The 21,381-nt window shown below is 40.9% G+C and overlaps 4 protein-coding genes across 4 annotated transcripts in view; 2 read left to right on the top strand and 2 right to left on the bottom strand.

Moving 5' to 3' along the window:
• Positions 1-4,177, top strand: part of pigl (phosphatidylinositol glycan anchor biosynthesis, class L) — a 36,208-nt gene extending 32,031 nt beyond the window's left edge. Inside the window, exon 8 of the mRNA XM_065007327.1 lies at positions 1,595-4,177. Coding sequence (XP_064863399.1) covers positions 1,595-1,642 — 48 coding nt within the window. The 3' untranslated portion in view covers positions 1,643-4,177. The remainder of the gene's footprint in view (positions 1-1,594) is intronic.
• Positions 28-3,546, bottom strand: LOC115105529 (centromere protein V-like). The gene is made up of 5 exons (XM_029627683.2): positions 3,186-3,546; positions 2,993-3,085; positions 2,031-2,100; positions 1,826-1,940; positions 28-1,652 (listed from the first exon to the last, which is right to left on the bottom strand). The coding sequence occupies exons 1-5, from the start codon at positions 3,194-3,196 to the stop codon at positions 1,483-1,485; spliced, it is 459 nt and encodes a 152-aa protein (XP_029483543.1). The 5' UTR covers positions 3,197-3,546; the 3' UTR covers positions 28-1,482.
• Positions 3,631-5,673, bottom strand: LOC115105530 (centromere protein V). The gene is made up of 5 exons (XM_029627686.2): positions 5,300-5,673; positions 5,096-5,200; positions 4,310-4,379; positions 4,070-4,184; positions 3,631-3,909 (listed from the first exon to the last, which is right to left on the bottom strand). The coding sequence occupies exons 2-5, from the start codon at positions 5,185-5,187 to the stop codon at positions 3,785-3,787; spliced, it is 402 nt and encodes a 133-aa protein (XP_029483546.1). The 5' UTR covers positions 5,188-5,200; positions 5,300-5,673; the 3' UTR covers positions 3,631-3,784.
• A 6,939-nt stretch (positions 5,674-12,612) lies between these two features.
• On the top strand, positions 12,613-15,831 carry ubb (ubiquitin B). The gene is made up of 2 exons (XM_029627670.2): positions 12,613-12,717; positions 13,739-15,831. The coding sequence occupies exon 2, from the start codon at positions 13,747-13,749 to the stop codon at positions 15,574-15,576; it is 1,830 nt and encodes a 609-aa protein (XP_029483530.2). The 5' UTR covers positions 12,613-12,717; positions 13,739-13,746; the 3' UTR covers positions 15,577-15,831.
• Positions 15,832-21,381: the final 5,550 nt, after the last annotated feature.

Raw genomic sequence — 21,381 nt, 5'->3', positions numbered from 1 at the left:
AAACTCGTTTTTCAACCACTCCACAAATTTCTTGTTAACAAACTATAGTTTTGGCAAGTCGGTTAGGACATCTACTTTGTGCATGACACAAGTCATTTTTCCAACAATTGTTTACAGACAGATTATTTCACTTATAAGTCACTGTATCACAATTCCTATGGGTCAGAAGTTTACATACACAAAGTTGACATTGCCTTTAAACAGCTTGGAAAATTCCAGAAAATGTCATCATGGCTTTAGAAGCTTCTAATTGACATCAGTTGAGTCAATTGGTGTACCTGTGGATGTATTTCAAGGCCTACCTTAACTCAGTGCCTCTTTGCTTGACATTATGGGAAAATCAAAAGAAATCCGCGAAGACCTCAGGAAAAAAATGTGTAGACCTCCACAAGTCTGGTTCATCCTTGGGAGCAATTTCCAAACGCCTGAAGGTACCACATTCATCTGAACAAACAGTACTCAAGTATAAACACCCTGGGACCACGCAGCCGTCATACCGCTCAGGAAGGAGGCGTTCGGTCTCCTAGAGATGAACGTACCTTGGTGTGAAAAGTGCCAATCAATCCCAGAACAGCAGCAAAAGACCTTGTGAAGATGCTGGAGGAAACGGGTACAAAAGTATCTATATCCACAGTAAAACGAGTCCTATGTCGACATAACCTGAAAGGGCCGCTCAGCAAGGAAGAAACCACTGCTCCAAAACCGCCATAAAAAAGCCTGACTACGGTTTGCAACTGCACATGGACAAATATCGTACTTTTTGGAGAAATGTCCTCTGGTCTGATGAAACAAAAATAGAACTGTTTGGCCATAATGACCATCGTTATGTTTGGAGGAAAAAGGGGGATGCTTGCAAGCTGAAGAACACCATCGCGGGGCGGGGGGGGGGGGGTGTTCATGTGGGAGTGCTTTGCTGCAGGAGGGACTGGTGCACGTCACAAAATAGATGGCATCGTGAGGCAGGAAAATTATGTGAAGCAACATCTCAAGACATCAGGAAGTTAAAGCTTGGTCGCAAATGGGTCTTCCAAATTAACAATGATCCCAAGCATACTTCCTAAGTTGCTTAAGGACAACAAAGTCAAGGTATTGGAGTGGCCATCACAAAGCCCTGACCTCAATCCTATAGAAAATTTGTTGGCAGAACTGAAAAGGCGTGTGTGAGCAAGTAGGCCTACAAACCTGACTCAGTTACACCAGCTCTGTTAGGAGGAATGGGTCAAAATTCACCCAACTTATTGTGGGAAGCTTGTGGAAGGCTACCCTAAACGTTTGACAAATACTAATTGAGCGTATGTAAACTTCTGACCCACTGGGAATGTGATGAAAGAAATAAAAGCTGAAATAAATCATTGTCTCAACTATTATTCTCACATTTCACATTCTTAAAATAAAGTGGGGATCCTAACTGACCTAAGACAGGGAATTTTTACTAGGATTAAATGTCAGGAATTGTAAAAAACTGAGTTTAAATGTATTTGGCTAGGGTGTATGTAAACTTCCGACTTCAACTGTATGTGTTTCTGCTACAGGCTTGGACAAGTCTCTGATATTCGGGTGGTTTTTCATGGTCTCCTCATACTTCTGTCCACAGAACTTCTCTACTGTCACACTGCGTACAGTACCTGGGTCCAAACAGTGAGGAGCTATGCCTAGGGTGGGAACACACAAACCTTTTTGTTCAGTTTCATGCATGAGAAACACTTCTAACCTATTGCTATCGTCACCGTTTTACCACAAACAACAATACAAGGCATGTTTTAGGTTTACATAATAAGCAAAGGTAAATATGACTGATACTGTGTTTCTTACTGGTTGTCCTTACCATATCCATCTGGATTGGAACGTGGGGTGAAGAAACTCTGGACTCCACAGGTACTACAAAATGTGTGCTTCCCAATGTGTGTATTAAATGTATATGTGTTAATAATCTCCAAACCCTGAAACAAGAAATTAACCAAATTAACATTCAAACTGACCAACCTGGTAGAGCTATTACCAAACATCACCCTGTAAAAATGTTGTATTACCTGTAAAAGGTTAAACTGATTTTCTGGCACAATGAAATGATGGTTTTGCTTCTTGGTGCAGATACTACAGCTAGATAAAGAAACCAGAATGAGTCATATTGTGATGGACATAGTAAGTTATAATTCCGTAATAGAAATATGATTGTAAAATAATCAAAAGACAGTTCATATACAGAGATTTTGTCATTTGGGCAGGAAGTAAACATTTGCTGAGCCAGAACAGCCCATAGTTTCTTTTTATTTTTGCTCATTCTCAAACCTGTATCTCCAATTCTCCATCACTATAAATTGGGGCCCCAGATTTGCATTGTTTTCCTTTCTGTTATCCTCCTAAGACCCAGCAATTCATTTTTCCTCTCTAGTGGACATCAGTTCTTGGTCCTTATCTCCGAGGCCACTGTATTAAGAACTGTTGTCCCTTTGAGAGGACATTCTGGGCTTTTCAATGATATCACGTGTGGGGGTGTGACCTTGACAACCCTATATTCCTGGTTCTTAAAAACAATTGCACATTTTATGGACATTTGAAAATAAGTGTAATTATGAATTGTAATTTTTGTGAGTTGGAAATTCACATTGTTTCTAGAAAATAAATATCTCAGGAATAGTGAAGGGGGTTGTAAGGACTGTGTAATACATTTTTTCACATTAAATAAGAGCTTATTAAGAAATATCCTGTAGTGGACACCCGGATGCCACAACTATGTATTTCACCTACTGTACCCATGTAAATGTTTTCATATTTATGTCCTAATGACCACTACAGAGGGCAATTTTGCATTTACAATAAAATATTAATATTTTTAGACATGTTTTGTTTTTTCACCCCAAACACTAATGTAAAAATTAAAATAATCCCAACATTTTCTTTCCAGGTCTCAGGATTATAGCCTGCCCTTTCTATTGCTGTTGCAGTGAACCGTATCTGTAATGGATCACTGTTGAAATGTTGCAGATCATACTCGCAGTCGAAAACCAGAAGGTCTGGGGAATTCCAGACTTCGAATCTGACAGCCCCACAATGGCATCCGCCTGTGTGCTTCACTCGTTCCACCCTGTGTGAAGCAACACAACACATTTAGACTGTTCATGAGGCATGACAACTTCAATACGAGTTTAAAATTCTGTTCATAGACAAGACATTTTGCTACACACCGTTTTTCCATTGCAACGTTTAATGAAATTGAAAACGAATTCCAGTGTATTCCATTAAATATATTTTGAAATCGATGATCAGAAATGTCAGCAAGTTAAAATCCCTCAAGCACTACTGTAGTTTGTCGGTTGATATTGCGAGAGAAAGTCCCTTATTGCCTGTGAGCAATATGAGATGGCTCTAAATATGGCTCTGCATTACATTGCCAACTTCTGCTTGAACCATGTTCTACTCCACTCTCACCATGTATGCTGAATCATGCTTTCCCAAAATATTGATACTCTTCTCTTCATTCTTGTCACCAGAGGGCCATGCTCTGTCACCGTAGACCCATTCAACTACTGTGGTTTCACTGCCTCTATCAAAGAGTACCAATATAAAAAATATTTAAACACTTTAAATGAATTGTGAACTTGCAGAAAGAAATACACAGACACTTAGAGATTGGTTGTGACCAAACAGAGTAGGTTTGGTCTTTTTATTTAAGATTTTTTTGGGAAAGTTGATTTGTATTACTGAGCCAAACAGTTGGCTCAGTAATACAATATGGGACTGTTTGTTTCTATCTCAGCTGTGTGTGTCTGCTAGAGGCTTGGTTCTATGGCTTGGACATGCTTTTGATAGTCTGGTGGTTCTGCATGCTCTCCTCCCACTTCTTTCCACAGAACTTCTCTACTGTCACACTGCGCACAGTACCTGTGTCCAGACAGTGAGGAGCTACGCCTGGGGAAAAACAAACACACACATACACAAACCAGTCTGTTAACTTTCTTGCATGGAACACATTCCAACAGCCCATCCTCCTTGTTTAACCACAAATATTACATGGCACGTCAGCATAAAGAAAAAGCCAACATGCATGATTGATACTGGTCGTCCTTACCATATCCATCAGGATTGGAGCGTGGGGTGTAGAAACTCTGGACTCCACAGATCCTACAGAATGTGTGCTTGGCAGCGTGTGTATTGAATGTATATGTGGTCAGATGATCCCAACCCTGTAAAACAAGACAATCAACTAAGTTAAATATTCATTAATTGCAGGATTCACTAGCAATTAACCTGAACCATATATAAATACATTTTGAGTGAATCTGTTAGAAACCTCTATACATTGTCCTACCTGTAAAAGGGTAAACTGATTTTTTGGTACAATGAAATGACGGTTCTGCTTCTTGGTGCAAATACTACAACTAGATAAAGAAACATGAGTGAGTCATTTTGTCATACTCAATTTTTCCCCCCATTCATTAGAAAGTGTGGTGATATTATGTCCAGTTAATAACAATATAACAAACTAAATATCAGTTCCCCATCTTTGTGATTTGAAACGTTTTTTCTCATTATCAGTCAGACCTGTCCCACTGGGCACAAACATCAGTTCAACTTCTAGTTATTATTTACATTTGGTTGAGTTGTCAACTACCGTGAATGCAAACGTGAAATAAAACAAAAAGGTCACCCTTTCATTGGATTTGGGTTTAAAGGTTGGGAGACGAAATTCTCTTCGTTTTATGACATTTTGCAAATCCACTTGCCGCATTCACATGCTAGTCGGAACTAGGACATGTCCAACTTGCTATTAGTTGAACGCGGCATGTGTTAACGACAACCAGTTAGCAAGTCGGACATTTCGGTTTCCTAGTTCCGACTAGCACGTGAACAAGGCAACTCAGTTTTCCACATTGATTCAACATTGAATTCTGTCGTTGCAATGACCTGGAAACAACGTTGATTAAAACCGTTTTTGCCCAGTGGGGTATCTATTCCATATATAATAAAAGGAATGCCTATATGTCCAGTGTTTATTAAACCATTATGTAGTGGATCAATGTGAAAATATTAGATTATGTTTGTGTTAGGTATGTAAAGTTTTAGGCTACTGGAATGTGATAAAGAACCGGCATACTCGCAATCGAAAACAAGAAGGTCTGGGGAATTCCAGACTTCGAATCTGACAGCCCCACAATGGCATGCGCCTGTGTGCTTCACGTGATCCATTCCCAGTCCCACCCTGTGTAAAGACAACACAACCTATTTAGACTGTTCGTGAGGCATTACTTCATGCTTCTTTTCAAAACTGACAGAGGCTTTTTTTTCGAGGTATACGCACCGTTTTCCCGTGCAACGTTTCAATGGAATCGAAAGCAAATTCCAGTGTATTGCATTCCGTGAAATATTCCACCAACCAAGATAGTGACGCGTCGCTTTAACAAGGTTATGTCGCGTTCAAAACAACTGGGAACTCAGGGAAATACGAGATCAAATCGGAAAGTCAGAGCTCTAGAAAGAGGCCCGAGTTGGAATTCTGAGTTGGATGACCGGTCAAATCGTTTTCCCAGTAGGAGCTCGTTTTTACCGAATTCACAGTTGTTTTGAACGCACTGAAGTCGGAGGTCAAAGATTTTCGAGTTACCAGTTCCGAGCTTCCAGTTTTGAACGCGGCATTATTGCGAAACAACTTCCCTTGCTTACGTGGAATCACGTCGAGTCTGCCAGTGTTGCCACCTTCTGTAACTATGTCTCTCCCACATTACATGCTGAATCATGCTGTCCCAAAACACTGATACTGTATCCAAGCTCATTTGTAGCTTGGTAACTAACAGTTGACAGACAAACATTCAAACAAACAAGTTTAATTTAATTATAATTTATGCTATTCACCACAAGATTTGATTGTATTATCTCATGAATAAAGAACAATACATTTCTAATTAATAGGGATGATTTACATAATTGAGTAGAGGGTTATAAGAACGCTATCCAAAAAGGGCTGTGGTTACCATAGTACACAATAAACGTATATCCACGTCTGTCTGTTGTGAGATCCCTAGTCAATCGCTTCTCATATTTTATAAAACTATCATTTACATGAAGCAGTTCTTTACATACAGTACTCAACATAGACTTATGGAACATGTTTTGCATGAAAAATTGTCCTCCCTCCCATAATTACAAACAGCCAGACTGGGTTGCAAAGTACAGCAGGCTTGCACAAACACATTCCAGATAAGCTCAACTAGTCTTGAGGAAAGAGTGACGTGGCGATCACGCGTTGGGATTGAGTCACATGAAGAACCAACAGTCCATAGTGCATGCTGTGTATCCTTATGAGAATACTGTGACTGACCTAAATGACAGACCAGACAAACCAAACCACTCCCTACCCTCAATATACAGTTGGCCAGTTATTGATTCCCTGGAAGGCAGAAGAATATCAAACTTGACCCTCAGCTGCTCAAAACACTGACTGTTCACATTAAATGACAATGCTTGAATTTGATAATGTCACAAATATTATAAGTTAACATGTACTGTATATTCTAGCTAAAGTGTCTAGAAGGTGCTCTGTATGACCATGTCACAGATACCTTCATACTGCCAAATCAGTGTGCCTAAAAATAGCTGATGATAACTGCTTGGTCATTATGACACCAGTCTGTGCCTCTTCTTGAAATAAAACAGAAGGACTATAGCATTTAATCTTTATTTAACTTGGCAAGTAAGTTAAGAACAAATTCTATTTACAATGACTGCCTACCAAAAGGCAAAAGGCTTCCTGCGGGGACGGGGGCTGGGATTAAAAATAAAAATATAGGACAAAACACACATCACGACAAGAGAGACACCACAACACTACATAAAGAGAGACCTAAGACAACAACATAGCATGGCAGCAACACATGACAACACAGCATGGTAGCAACACAAGATGACAACAACATGGTAGCAACACAACATGGTAGCAGCACAAAACATGATACAAACATTATTGGGTACAGACAACAATACAAAGGCAAGAAGGTAGAGACAACAATACATCAGGTGAAGCAGCCACAACTGACAGTAAGAGTGTCCGTGATTGAGTCTTTGAATTAGGAGATAAAACTGTTAGTGTTTTTTGCAGCTCGTTCCAGTCGCTATTTGCAGCGAACTGAAAAGAGGAGCGACCCAGGGATGTGTGAGCTTTGGGGACCTTTAACAGAATGTTACTGGCAGAATGGATGTTCTATGTGGAGGATGAGGGCTGCAGTAGATATCTCAGATAGGGGGGAGTGAGGCCTAAGAGGATTTTATAAATGAGCATCAACCAGTGGGTCTTGCGATGGGTATACAGAGATTACCAATTTACAGAGGAGTATAGAGTGCAGGGATGTGTCCTATAAGGAGCATTGGTGGCAAATATGATGGCCAAATAATAAAGAACATCTAGCCGCTACAGGAACAATGTGTTAAATAATGTATTAAAAGAAAAGTCTGTGATGGTTATGGAAAATAATTCACAAACTCCATCAAGAGTGTAATATCAATCCAAACCAGATTGCTATTGGGCCAGGATGGTAAAGATTACAACTGGGTTGATATGTATCTCACCCTGAATCAGGAGTCAAAGGAGTAGCTCAAAGATGAAACAATGTAATTAATTTTGATGAGTGACACCGTGTATTGTTTTTTTTTGTACATTTATTTGGCAGCACTTACTTGTGTTCTCTTACCAAGAAACCTGTATTTACCATGAGGGTTGTTCAGACAGTTTGTACAACGCTATGACTAGCCTATTACAATCCTGACGTTGGTTACTCTGAAAATACTTATTCCCTTCAAACCTGTACGTTTCTTTTTTAATCATTCTGCTTTGTCTCTAGATATCTCATTCATTTCTCTAGGCAGAGCAGGAAAGGTAGAGAGCCTTACTGGCAGTTAGTCCATGAGCCAGGGCCCAGGGAGGTTGGTTGGGCTCACTTGGGCTGACAATGTCTCATAGTGATTTTCTTGAAGGTCTACAGTATGTCCCTAAGAGTTGGAAAATGTGTTATACCAGTGCAGCAATGTGTTATCAGTCTTTCTTCCATCCTTCCATCCCATGCATTTTTCCCATAGGGATTTTACCTCATGACAAACAATGTCAGTATACAACAAGTTATTGCTCACATATACCCTTTAATCAAAAAAGGAAACCCAGATACATTTTAATCTTTGTTTGCAAGTGGTTCTGAAGGGTCATGAAATTACCTTTCAAATTATATATAATATCACCAATTTTGAAAGTACCAGCAACAACTATTGTTAAAAAATAGCCCATATTGTGCCATTGACATTAGAATGTTGGAAGCTTAGCCATAGAATCCCATGTAGTGGGGAAGCTATGTTTTTGGATTGTAACTTTAGTGATAGAGGCACCACATTTCACACACGTAGCTAGAACTGTAGTGCGTCTGTGTGTAACTGGTGAGGTCAGGCGCAGGACAGCAGATATGAGTAATGAAAGCAATTTTACTCAATAATAAAACAATACGTGTAGTGTAAATACAAGGCCACAAATACGGACCACAATACAATAAACAATTATTCACAAACAAACATGGGGGAACAGAGGGTTAAATAATGAACAAGTAATTGGGGAATTGAAACCAGGTGTGTAAGACAAAGACAAAACAAATGGAAGATGAAAAGAGGATCGGCGATGGCTAGAAGGCCGGTGACATCGACCGCCGAACGCCGCCCGAACAAGGAGAGGGACCGACTTCGGCGGAAGTCGTGACAAGAACAGGGTTTGCCTCTTGTTGGCCATCACAAGATTCATGTATTAATCCCACAGAAGGCTTTTTCCAATATGGCCGCTAAACAACTCAATGGTTGGATCGATTTCGCATAACCATACCTGTATGAAATATAATTGAATCATTTCTGAATATGTTTCATCCTTAATTGCAATACTTAATCTTCAAACATGTCAAATTGATTTATACATGTAAATAGTCAGGGATGTGGGCTGATTAACATGATAAACAATGTTATCCTTTAACTCCTTTCATTATAAGGGCTATAAACCTGTCCCGTACATTCCATTACAATGTAGTAAAATTAATTGTTCAACCTGTTGAGGCCAATTATATAACTTTTAGTATTCTAGTAACAGACCAATCTGCTATGGGCCCATAGTAAGAATACATCTTAATTAAGACTAGCTATGTGTAATAGTTTGCTGCTCTCATCATCAAGATATTAGTTTAAAACCTATTGGCATCCTTATGGAGTTTCTAGTCCTCTGTTTTATGAAAACTTTTAACAGGATCAAATCAAATCAAATTGTATTAGTCACATGCGCCGAATACAACAGGTGTAGACATTACAGTGAAATGCTTACTTATGACCTCCTAACCAAAAATTCAGTTAAAAAAAAATAAAGATAAAAGTAAAAAGTAATTAAAGAGCAGCAGTAAAAAATAACAAAAGCAAGACTATATACAGGGGGGTACCGATACAGAGTCAATGTGCGGGGGCACCGGTTAGTTGAGGTAGTATGTACATGTAGGTAGAGTTATTAAAGTGACTATGCATTGTCATGGTGTAGAGAGAGGGTGTGGGGGTGGGGGGCACTGCAAATAGTCTGGGTAGCCATTTGACTAGATGTTCAGGAGTCTTATGGCTTGGGGGTAGAAGCTGTTTAGAAGCCTCTTGGACCGAGACTTGGCACTCCGGTACCGCTTGCCGTGCGGTAGCAGAGAGAACAGTCTATGACTGGGGTGGCTGGAGTTTTTGACAATTTTTAGTGCCTTCCTCTGACATCGCCTGGTATAGAGGTCCTGGATGGCAGGAAGCTTGGCCCCAGTGATGTACTGGGCCGTTTGCACTACCATCTGTAGTGCCTTGCGGTCGGAGGCCGAGCAGTTGCCATGCCAGGCAGTGATGCAACTAGTCAGGATGCTCTAGATGGTGCAGCTGTAGAAACTTTTGAGGATCTGAGGACCCATGCCAAATCTTTTCAGTGTCCTGAGGTGTATAGATTTTGTCGTGCCCTCTTCACAACTGTCTTGGTGTGCTTGGACCATGTTAGTTTGTTGGTGATGTGGACACCAAGGAACTTGAAGCTATTGTATTGTAATTATTGCTATTGTAATTAATATTGCAATTATTGATCATGACATTTTCAGAAATCAGTGATTCAGACAACTTTTGGGGCACATTACCACAATTCTGTGAATCATTTAACATCTTTATACCTGTCACACATTCATACTACAATTATATTTCATACAGGTATGGTCATGCAAAATTGATCCAATGAGACCCCATTGAGTTGTTAAAAGGCTTTTGTGGGGTTAATACGTGAATCCTGTGATGGCCCTGTATCTACAAATCTTTTTCAAACCTTGTTCTATCTGTCTGTGTGAAATATGGTGCCTCTATCACCAAAGTTACAATCCAAAAACATAGCTGCCCCACTATATGGAATTCTATGGCTAAGCTTCCAATATTCTCATGTCAATGGCACAATATGGGCTATTTTGAAACAATAGTTGTAGCTGGTGTTTTCTTAGTTGGCTTTATTATATATCATTTGAAAGGTAATTTCACGACCTTTCAGAACCACTTGTCAAACAAATATTAAAATGTATCAGTTTCCTTTTTTAAGCGATTTATACAGGTCATTCTGACATGTACCCTAGAGGGTCTGTTGACCTGAACATTCCAAAAAAGGTGTCTGATGGATAGCTGTGAATTTAAGCTTTTCAATGATATATGACTAAAGGTTATATGTGAGCAATAACTTTGTATACTGACATTGTTTGCCATAGGGTCAAATCCCTATAGGAAAAATGAATGGGATGGAGGGATGAAACCAAAGCACACACATCCCTGGGTCGCTCCTCTTTTCAGTTCGCTGCAGCTAGCGACTGGAATGAGCTGCAAAAAACACTCAAACGGGACAGTTTTATCTCCATCTCTTCATTCATGGACACTCTTACTGACAGTTGTGGCTGCTTCGCATGATGTATTGTTGTCTCTACCTTCTTGCCTTTGTGCTGTTGTCTGTACCCAATAAGGTTTGTACCATGTTTTGTGCTGCTACCATCAAATCAAATCAAATTTATTTATATAGCCCTTCTTACATCAGCTGATATCTCAAAGTGCTGTACAGAAACCCAGGCTAAAACCCCAAACAGCAAGCATTGCAGGTGTAGAAGCACGGTGGCTAGGAAAAACTCCATAGAAAGGCCAAAACCTAGGAAGAAACCAACCCAGACAGGAAGATCACGTCAGTGACTCAACCCACTCAAGTGACGCACACCCCTCCTAGGGACGGCATGGAAGAGCACCAGTAAGCCAGTGACTTACCATGTTGTGCTGCTGCCATGTTGTGTTGCTACCATGTTGTTGTCATCTTGTGTTGCTACCATGCTGTGTTGTCATGAGTTGCTGCCATGTTGTTGTCTTAGGTCTCTCTTTATGTAGTGTTGTGGTGTCTCTCTTGTCGTGATGTGTGTTTTGTCCTATATATGTTTTTTTTGTCCCAGTCCCCATCCCCGCAGGAGGCTTTTTGCCTTTTGGTAGGTCGTCATTGTAAATAAGAATTTGTTCTTAACTGACTCGCCAAGTTAAATAAAGGTTAAATAAAAAATGTATGAAAGAAAGAGTGATAACATAGAGAAAGCTACCATTGCTGCACTGCTATCACACATTTTCCAACTCAAGGGACATAGACCTTCAAGAAAATCACTGTGAAACCTTTTAGGCCCAAGTGAGCTCGACTGCCCAAATTTGGGGGTCTGGCTCATGGACGAAGTAGTGTCAGCTTTTTCAGCCTGGCCTACTTTACATGTGCAGACAAAGCAGCTGGAAGCATATGTTGGGAAACACGTTCCCATCTGCTGGAGGCTGGACCTCATGCTGCATGTTTCTGCTCTATATTAAGAAGTATGTTGGATGAAAAGGTCTGCTACTAGTTGCTTTTTTAGGATTGAGAAATGCCATGATATTTGCTCTTTATGTATTATGTTTACAGAAACAAATGCGAACAACTGACAAATAGTGGTATTTGATAGGTTGTGCCATATAGCTTTAACGAAGGGATTGTCTTGGTATTGATACAGTGTGAGTAGGCCTATATCAATAGGAGGATATGAGACAGACAGTACATATTGTCTAAAAAGTTTCCATTGTTTCATCAATAATCCCCCAACACTGAACAGGGCAAATGATAATTTGAGCCTCAAACTGTTTTTACAGTTGATCGGAAATGACACAAAACATTTTGTTTTTCATATCAGTGTTGTTTGGAAAGTTCATGGTACCGTCAGACAAGTTTGAAAACATTCACATTCCAACGCAGCGATACATTAGCATCCACCAATCGTTATTCAGACAAACAAGCGTCCAATCACAGATTCGGAGGATGGGTTCTTCATGTGGATCGTTCCAGCAATTTCTAGAGAAATCTCAGCACACAGCAGATAAATGTGACTCCGCCGCGAGTAATGTTTTTAAATCACCTTGTCCTAATCGAGAATTTGTATATGTGTTATAATATGAATATTTATTGCAATCGAAATTGATTAATGCAATGTAAATCGTAAATGTACAGGTTACAGAACGGACTATGTTTTCAATAGCGGATGGATATTGTCACATGACGCTTTCTACGTCACAACGTTTTCTTTGTATAAATACAATACATGAAATATATTGAACGTAGAAGCAAGAAGAATTATTAGAGACAAATTCGTGAAGTTTTCTTTGAGGTCAATCGTAAGTACACTGATTTAATATGTCGAAGTTTAGCGTTGAAAAAAAATACAGATAGTATTTTGTTAGTTAACTAATGGGCTGGATTTACTTGCTTTTTTTTTAATGAGTAAGGCACAACAACAACAAAAATATTGTCAGGGAAGAGCGAAAACACGGTTGTTCAACACCATTCCGGTAACGTTAGAACAACCGTGTTTCGCTCTAACCTCACAAAATATTAAATTTTTGTGCCTTAACCATTTTTATTTTTTAGGCCTCAATTGTACAAGTGAAAGTTTTCGGGTAATATTTCTCCCTGGAAGTTTGTTAGCCGTAGCGACGGTTGTTAGTTTTCTCCTCCATTTTTATGCTGCTTCGCTAGCCGGGTGAACAAAGGGCACACTAGTTAGTGGTGGGGAAGATGGCGTCGGTACGGAATCCAAACGGTTAGCGTTACGCCACAGATAGAACAAAGAGACAGCTATTTCACCGGATGTATAAATGTGACGCATCCAAGCCCAGTGGGAGAAGATGTATTTTGGATTACATTTTACACGTTCTCATCGACGTAACATTTTATCTTAAAGTTCTGTTCCAGAAGATAAAATCTTATGAACAGAGTTGACTACGTTATTTTTTCCTATAGCCTTTACCGTGTAAAAGTCTTAAATCACGTTTAGGAGTTCAAAGGCGAATTGAGTTACTACACTGATATATGCAAATGCATGCTAGAACACCTAATAGGATCTAGCTACCTCATGCTTGGCTCTGCCCACTTGACTAATTTGTTCCACTTGGAAACTACAGGCTGTGGTATCTTGGTTTAGTTGTAATAAAATTTTGGGTTACAGTCCCAACAAATTTGAGCTTGCATAATGGCAAATACATTAAATTAAAAGTTGTTGGCACCAGGAAAGCAAGTTTGAGGTGTTACTTCACTTTGTGTTAACAATGGACATTAGTATTGAGTGGTACACTAATTCAATAGGGACATATAATTTGCATTATTGTTATGATTAACTGAATTTTCACTCTGTTTCAGGTGCAAAGATGCAGATCTTCGTGAAGACCCTGACAGGCAAGACCATCACCCTTGAGGTTGAGCCAAGCGACACCATTGAGAACGTGAAGGCCAAGATCCAGGACAAGGAGGGCATCCCCCCAGACCAGCAGAGGCTGATCTTTGCCGGCAAGCAACTAGAAGATGGCCGCACCCTCTCGGACTACAACATCCAGAAAGAATCCACCCTCCATCTTGTGCTGCGTCTCAGGGGAGGCATGCAGATCTTCGTCAAAACCCTGACAGGCAAGACCATCACCCTCGAGGTTGAGCCAAGCGACACCATTGAGAATGTGAAGGCCAAGATCCAGGACAAGGAGGGCATCCCCCCAGACCAGCAGAGGCTGATCTTTGCCGGCAAGCAGCTAGAAGATGGCCGCACCCTCTCGGACTACAACATCCAGAAAGAATCCACCCTCCATCTTGTGCTGCGTCTCAGGGGAGGCATGCAGATCTTTGTCAAAACCCTGACAGGCAAGACCATCACCCTCGAGGTTGAGCCAAGCGACACCATTGAGAACGTGAAGGCCAAGATCCAGGACAAGGAGGGCATCCCCCCAGACCAGCAGAGGCTGATCTTTGCCGGCAAGCAGCTAGAAGATGGCCGCACCCTCTCAGACTACAACATCCAGAAAGAATCCACCCTCCATCTTGTGCTGCGTCTCAGGGGAGGCATGCAGATCTTCGTCAAAACCCTGACAGGCAAGACCATCACCCTCGAGGTTGAGCCAAGCGACACCATTGAGAACGTGAAGGCCAAGATCCAGGACAAGGAGGGCATCCCCCCAGACCAGCAGAGGCTGATCTTTGCCGGCAAGCAGCTAGAAGATGGCCGCACCCTCTCAGACTACAACATCCAGAAAGAATCCACCCTCCATCTTGTGCTGCGTCTCAGGGGAGGCATGCAGATCTTCGTCAAAACCCTGACAGGCAAGACCATCACCCTCGAGGTTGAGCCAAGCGACACCATTGAGAACGTGAAGGCCAAGATCCAGGACAAGGAGGGCATCCCCCCAGACCAGCAGAGGCTGATCTTTGCCGGCAAGCAGCTAGAAGATGGCCGCACCCTCTCAGACTACAACATTCAGAAAGAATCCACCCTCCATCTTGTGCTGCGTCTCAGGGGAGGCATGCAGATCTTTGTCAAAACCCTGACAGGCAAGACCATCACCCTCGAGGTTGAGCCAAGCGACACCATTGAGAACGTGAAGGCCAAGATCCAGGACAAGGAGGGCATCCCCCCAGACCAGCAGAGGCTGATCTTTGCCGGCAAGCAGCTAGAAGATGGCCGCACCCTCTCAGACTACAACATCCAGAAAGAATCCACCCTCCATCTTGTGCTGCGTCTCAGGGGAGGCATGCAGATCTTTGTCAAAACCCTGACAGGCAAGACCATCACCCTCGAGGTTGAGCCAAGCGACACCATTGAGAACGTGAAGGCCAAGATCCAGGACAAGGAGGGCATCCCCCCAGACCAGCAGAGGCTGATCTTTGCCGGCAAGCAGCTAGAAGATGGCCGCACCCTCTCAGACTACAACATTCAGAAAGAATCCACCCTCCATCTTGTGCTGCGTCTCAGGGGAGGCATGCAGATCTTTGTCAAAACCCTGACAGGCAAGACCATCACCCTCGAGGTTGAGCCAAGCGACACCATTGAGAACGTGAAGGCCAAGATCCAGGACAAGGAGGGCATCCCCCCAGACCAGCAGAGGCTGATCTTTGCCGGCAAGCAGCTAGAAGATGGCCGCACCCTCTCAGACTACAACATCCAGAAAGAATCCACCCTCCATCTTGTGCTGCGTCTCAGGGGAGGACCTTAAGTTTCCTCAGCTTTTTTCAAAAGTGACCAAATATGTGTTTTAATTCTTGAAGCCATAAAGGCAAAATAAAGGTATTTAGGTTATTTTGTCATCAGTTTCCTTTCATAGCTTTGAGATGTTATTATACAAACAATAATACAACGTATCTTAAATTGATTACATGAGGTGTGTTTGACAATGTGTAAGAAACATGGTATATTGTCGCACTTGTAATGAAACGATGCTATTTAATAAAATTTTTATATATATGTTAAATCCTTTGAGGTATTACTTCCCACTGGTTTAAAGCAAAAGCTGGAGATTCAAGTGCTTTGATGGGTTTCATTGTAATTTAAAAAATTACACTTAATTTAGGGTACCATGGTTACTGACAATTGATAGCTAGCTTTGCCCACCAAAGGGCAATGTGTGGCTAATTACAATAAGATTCTGTGAAGAGGCAGGTGGTCTACATGACCTGGCTGTGAATAACTGCCATATTCCTAGCCTCCCATTTCCCAAATTGTCCTCTACAACAAGCTAGGGGAATTGCCTACAATGGCAAGACAGATCACTTTGGGTAGTATGCTATCAGTTAGTCATTTACTATTTAAAACTTTAAATTGAGAATAAGCAAGAAAATTATTGCTTACATGTTATATACAAAAAATATATTGTGTAGTCCAGTAGCTGCATGGTAAAATAGCTGCTGAATACTACGATTTGAATTTAGTTACACTACCACCAAGCTACTGCAAAATGTAGTTCTGTACCTGAATTCCTATTAATGAGCCTTTGCTGCCCCCTGTTGACAAAAGCTAAAAACAAACTGGCAGCTGTACGGAAAAAGTTCAGCCCACTGATGGTTGAACAAGTAAAAGTAAAGTTAACTTAATAAATTACTCAACTGAAAGTCACCCAGTAAAATACTAGAGTAAAAGTATCAATTTGAATGTACTCAAGTAGCCTAACAATGGTGGGAAAAGGACTCAATTGCCATACTTGAGTAAAAGTAAATGCTATACATATAATTGCCAGGCAGCACAATTACATTATTTTATTTGCTTGACAGCCAGGGGCACACAGCCTGCTTGCCGTCTCGGTTCAACTATTACTGTGCATTTCACTCCTTGCAACTTATGTCACTTTACCAGCAATCACATTCTAACATTAGGCATTGTAAAAATAAACATTGGGCGTGGGCTAGGAACGTAGAGTGTGGGGAGAACAAAGCATTCCCGTTTATTGCATTTTACCACCAGCCTATGTGATCACATCACACCAAAGAAGCTCACGACATTCAAACTTCCCGCCAGTTCATCGTGAACACTAGCCTAATTTTTTATCCAGCGAGCAAGAGCAAGGTTTTTTTTGTATTGTGTTCATAATAAAAAAATATATATATATATATTTTTTTTTTCAAAGAGCAAGGTGCTTCTTTCCTCGATTTTTATTTTTTTACTGAAAGGCCAGTGGAGAAGCTAGCGGAAGGGAACAGTGAAGACTGTAAATGCGAATGTTGTTCATAGGCTGGGGCTATTAATCCACCATTTGTATGCTAGCCTATATATTAGGCCTAGCCTACTTGTGAATTTAGGCGACCAACACCTGTGCTGGAAGTAGTTTGTCCCAGGAGGGTGCTGGATTATTTATTATTATTTGCAGACATCTACAGTGCCTCTGGAAAGTATTCAGTCCCCTGGACTTTTTTCCACATTTTGTTACATTACAGCCTTATTCTAAAATTGATTAAATTGTCACGCCTTGGTCATTATATTTTGTGTTTTTGGTATATGTTTGGGTAAGCCAGGGTGTGACATGGGTTTATATGTTGTGTTTCGTATTGGGGTTTGTAGTAATTGGGATTGTGTTGATTAGGGGTGTGTCTAGTTAGGCTTGGCTGCCTGAGGCGATTCTCAATTGGAGTCAGCTGTTTATCGTTGTCTCTGATTGGGAACCGTATTTAGGTAGCCTGAGTTCGCGTTGTATTTTGTGGGTGTTTGTCCTGTCTCTGTGTTATAGTCACCAGATAGGCTGTATTAGTTTCACGTTCCGTTTGTTGTTTTGCTTAGTATGTTATTGAGTTATTTCATGTACGCATTCTTTCATTAAAGTCATGAGTAACCTACACGCTGCATTTCGGTCCGACTCTCTTTCTACAAACGAAGAACGCCGTTACATAAATAAATATCCCATAATGACAAAGTGAAAACAGTAATTGACAAAAAAGTAAAGAAAACCCCCCAGAAATGCCTTATTTACGTAAGTATTCAGACCCTTTGCTATGAGACTTGAAATTGAGCTCAGATGCATCCTGTTTCCATTGATCATCCTTGAGATGTTTCTACAACTTAATTGGAGTCCACCTGTGGTAAATTCAATTGATTGGACATGATTTGGAAAGGCACACACCTGTCTATATAAGGTCTCAGTTGACAGTGCATGTCATAGCAAAAACCAAGCCATGAGATCGAAGGAATTGTCTGTAGAGCCCCGAGACAGCATTGTGTCGAGTCACAGAGGAAGGGGGAAAGGTACCAAAAATGTCTGCAGCATTGAAGGTCCCCAAGAGCACAGTGGCCTCCATCATTCTTAAATGGAAGAAGTTTGGAACCACCAATTCTCTTCCTAGAGCTGGCCACTCGGCAAAACTGAGCAATCGGGAGAGGAGGGACCAAGAACCCGATGGTCACTCTGACAGAGCTCCAGAGTTTCTCTGTGGAGATGGGAGAACCTTCCAGCAGGACAACCATCTCTGCAGCACTCCATCAATCCGGCCTTTATGGTAGTGTGGCCAGACAGAAGCTACTCCTCGGTAAAAGGCACATGACAGCCCTCTGGACTTTGCCAAAAGGCACCTAAAGACTCTCAGACCATGAGAAACAAGATTCTCTGGTCTGATGAAACCAAGATTGAACTATTGGCCTGAATACCAAGCGTCACATCTGGAGGAAACCTGGCACCATCCCTATGGTGAAACTATATGACATAAAATGCTGTGTAAAATAGCTAAAAGGCTATAAAGTAACATTAACTGTAAAGCTATCAGTCCCTATTGGAAACTTTTACAACTGCAATTAAGTTACGTTATCTTTATAATGTATTTTACCTCAGACAATCTGCTAGTGAAGTTGCTAGCTAGCAAGTTAGCATAAACTAGTGCTAACTGGGATAGTCATTGTCTAAATGACAGGTAATAGAAACACATAACATTACTAAAAAATATCAACATTTTTCTCTTTAAACAAGTGGATTATTTATCTTAAGGTATTTTAAAAACAATTATAGATCTAACTTCATTGGACTATATCTACAACTTTTTCACATTTTCAAAGAATTTGATCAATTTACCACAAAATCGAAATGTTGAAATATCTCCAAAAGTTATGATGACACATCCGTTTTGTCACCAAAGCCCCATATACTACCCACCACTGCGACCTGTATGTTCTCGTCGGCTGGCTCTCACTACATATTCGTCGCCAGACCCACTGGCTCCAGGTCATCTATGAGTCTTTGCTAGGTAAAGCTCTGCCTTATTCTCAGCTCACTGGTCACCATAACACCCACCCGTAGCACACACTTCAGCAGGTATATCTCACTGGTCATCCCCAAAGCCAACACCTCATTTGGCCACCATTCCTTCCAGTTCTCTGCTGCCAATGACTGGAACGAATTGCAAAAATCGCTGAAGTTGGAGACATATCTCCCTCACTAACTTTAAGCATCAGCTATCTGAGCAGCTTACCGATCGCTGCAGCTGTACACAGCCCATATGTAAATAGCCCATCTGTAAATAGCCCATTAAACTACCTACCTCATCCCCATATTGTTTTAATTTACTTTCTTTTTGCTCTTTTGCACACCAATATTTCTAATTGCACATCATTATCTGCACATCTATCACTCCAGTGTTAATTTGCTAAATTGTAATTACTTCGCTACTGGTCTATTTATTGCCTTACCTCCTTACTCCATTTCCACACATTGTATATAGATTTTTCTATTGTGTTAATGACTGAACATTTGTTTATTCCATGTGTAACTCTGTGTTGTTGCTTTTTGTCTCACTACTTTGCTTTATCTTGGCCAGGTCGCAATTGTAAATGAGAATTTGTTCTCAACTGGCCTACCTGGTTAAATAAAGGTGAAATAAAAAATGTAAAAACACAGAGGACATTTTTTGTTGAGCAAGAGCAGTGGCAGCCAGGGAAAGTGTTGGGGAAATTTGGTGACATCTTGTGGTCTTAATGACATCTTGTGGTCTTAATGTGTATTACAAGTCATTGAAATTACTTGGAAACAACGTTGATTCAACCAGTGTGTGCCCAGTGGGTTCTCACAAGGGAATGACCATAGCAGGTTGCAAAGGTATTGTTTATTATTGTTCTTCAAATTATATACGGAAAATATGAATATTGTTTCCAACTACCAATCAGCAACTGCAGTGTAAATTTAGCTGCATATTGAACGTTGAGATTGCTGGAATGCCAGTCTCTTTGCCAAATTACATTAAGTGGAAAATAATGGAATGTTAGCTAAAAAGACTTGTCCCAAACTAGCACACTCCAACACTCAGACACAATTTACAAATGCAGTATTTGTGTTTAGTGAGTCAGCCACATCAGAGGCAATGCGTTATATTAATAGGTTTGGAATTGGAACATATTCAAATCAAGTCAAATCAAACTTGATTTGTCACATGCGCCGAATACAAGTGTAGACCTTACCATGAAATGCTTACTTACAAGCCCTTAACCAACAGTGCAGTTCAAGAGTTAAGAAAATATTTATCAAATAAACTAAAGTAAAAAATATTAAAAAGTAACACAATAACATAACAATAACGAGGCTATATACATGGGGAACCGGTACCGAGTCAGTGTGTGAGGGTACATGTTATTTTGTCATTTGTACATGTAGGTTGGGGTGAAGTGACTGCATATATAATAAACAGTGAGTAGCAGCAGTGTACAAAACAAATGGGGGGGGTCAATGTAATAGTCCGGTGGCCATTTGATTAATTGTCAACAGTCTTATGGCTTGGGGGTAGAAGCTGTTAAGGAGCCTTTTGGTCCAAGACTTGGCGCTCTGGTACCGCTTGCCGTGCGGTAGCAGGGAAAACAGTCTATGACTTGGGGGACTGGAGTCTCTGACAATTTTATGGTCTTTCCTCAGACACCTCCTATTATATAGGTCCTGGATGGCAGGAAACTTGGCCTCAGTGATGTACTGGACCGTACGCACAACCCTCTGTAGTGACTTACGGTCAGATGCCGAGCAGTTGCCAAACCAGGCGGTGATGCAACCGGTCAGGATTGCTGTCTTGCCTGAGCATTCTAAATGTAATGAGTGGGTGTCAGGAAAATTGTATGGTAAAAAGTATATATTTTCTTTAGGAATGTACACTCTTAGAAAAAGGGTTCCAAAAGTGTTCTTCGCATGAAGAACCCTTTTAGGTTCTAGATAGCACCCTTTTTTCTAAGAGTGTAGTGGAGTAAAAGTAAAGATACCCCAAAAGACAACTTAAGTAGTACTTAAAAGTATTTTTACTTTGTCACTTTACACCAGACTAGGCTATGTGGTGTTTTTTGAAATACACTACATGGCCAAGAGTATGTGGACACCTGTTCATTGAACATCTCATTCCAAAATCATGGGCATTAATATGGAGTTGGTCCCCCTTTTGCTACTTTAACAGACTCCACTGTTCTGGGAAGGCTTTCCACTAGATGTTGGAGCATTGCTGCGGGGACTTGCATCCATTCAGTCACAAGAGCATTAGTGAGGTCGGGCACTGATGTTGGGTGATTAGGCCTGTCTCCC

This window comes from Oncorhynchus nerka, linkage group LG22 (genome assembly GCF_034236695.1).
Source record: "Oncorhynchus nerka isolate Pitt River linkage group LG22, Oner_Uvic_2.0, whole genome shotgun sequence".
Taxonomy (NCBI): domain Eukaryota; kingdom Metazoa; phylum Chordata; class Actinopteri; order Salmoniformes; family Salmonidae; genus Oncorhynchus; species Oncorhynchus nerka.
The sequence above is the reverse complement of the archived record's forward strand: the minus strand, read 5'-3'. Positions and strand labels throughout refer to the sequence as shown.

Excerpts from the sequence above, each read along its gene's own strand:
- LOC115105529 (XM_029627683.2), bottom strand. Across the intron at positions 2,101-2,992 it reads CTTCTGGTTTTCGACTGCGA|CTGTAGTATCTGCACCAAGA; the intron begins GTATGATCTGCA and ends TTCTTTATCTAG. Across the intron at positions 1,941-2,030 it reads ATCAGTTTAACCTTTTACAG|GGTTTGGAGATTATTAACAC; the intron begins GTAATACAACAT and ends TTCTTGTTTCAG.
- LOC115105530 (XM_029627686.2), bottom strand. The coding sequence starts at position 5,187 with ATGGATCACGTGAAGCACACAGGCGCATGCCATTGTGGGGCTGTCAGA. Across the intron at positions 4,380-5,095 it reads CTTCTTGTTTTCGATTGCGA|TTGTAGTATTTGCACCAAGA; the intron begins GTATGCCGGTTC and ends TTCTTTATCTAG. Across the intron at positions 3,910-4,069 it reads CTCCAATCCTGATGGATATG|GCGTAGCTCCTCACTGTCTG; the intron begins GTAAGGACGACC and ends GTTTTTCCCCAG.
- ubb (XM_029627670.2), top strand. The coding sequence starts at position 13,747 with ATGCAGATCTTCGTGAAGACCCTGACAGGCAAGACCATCACCCTTGAG.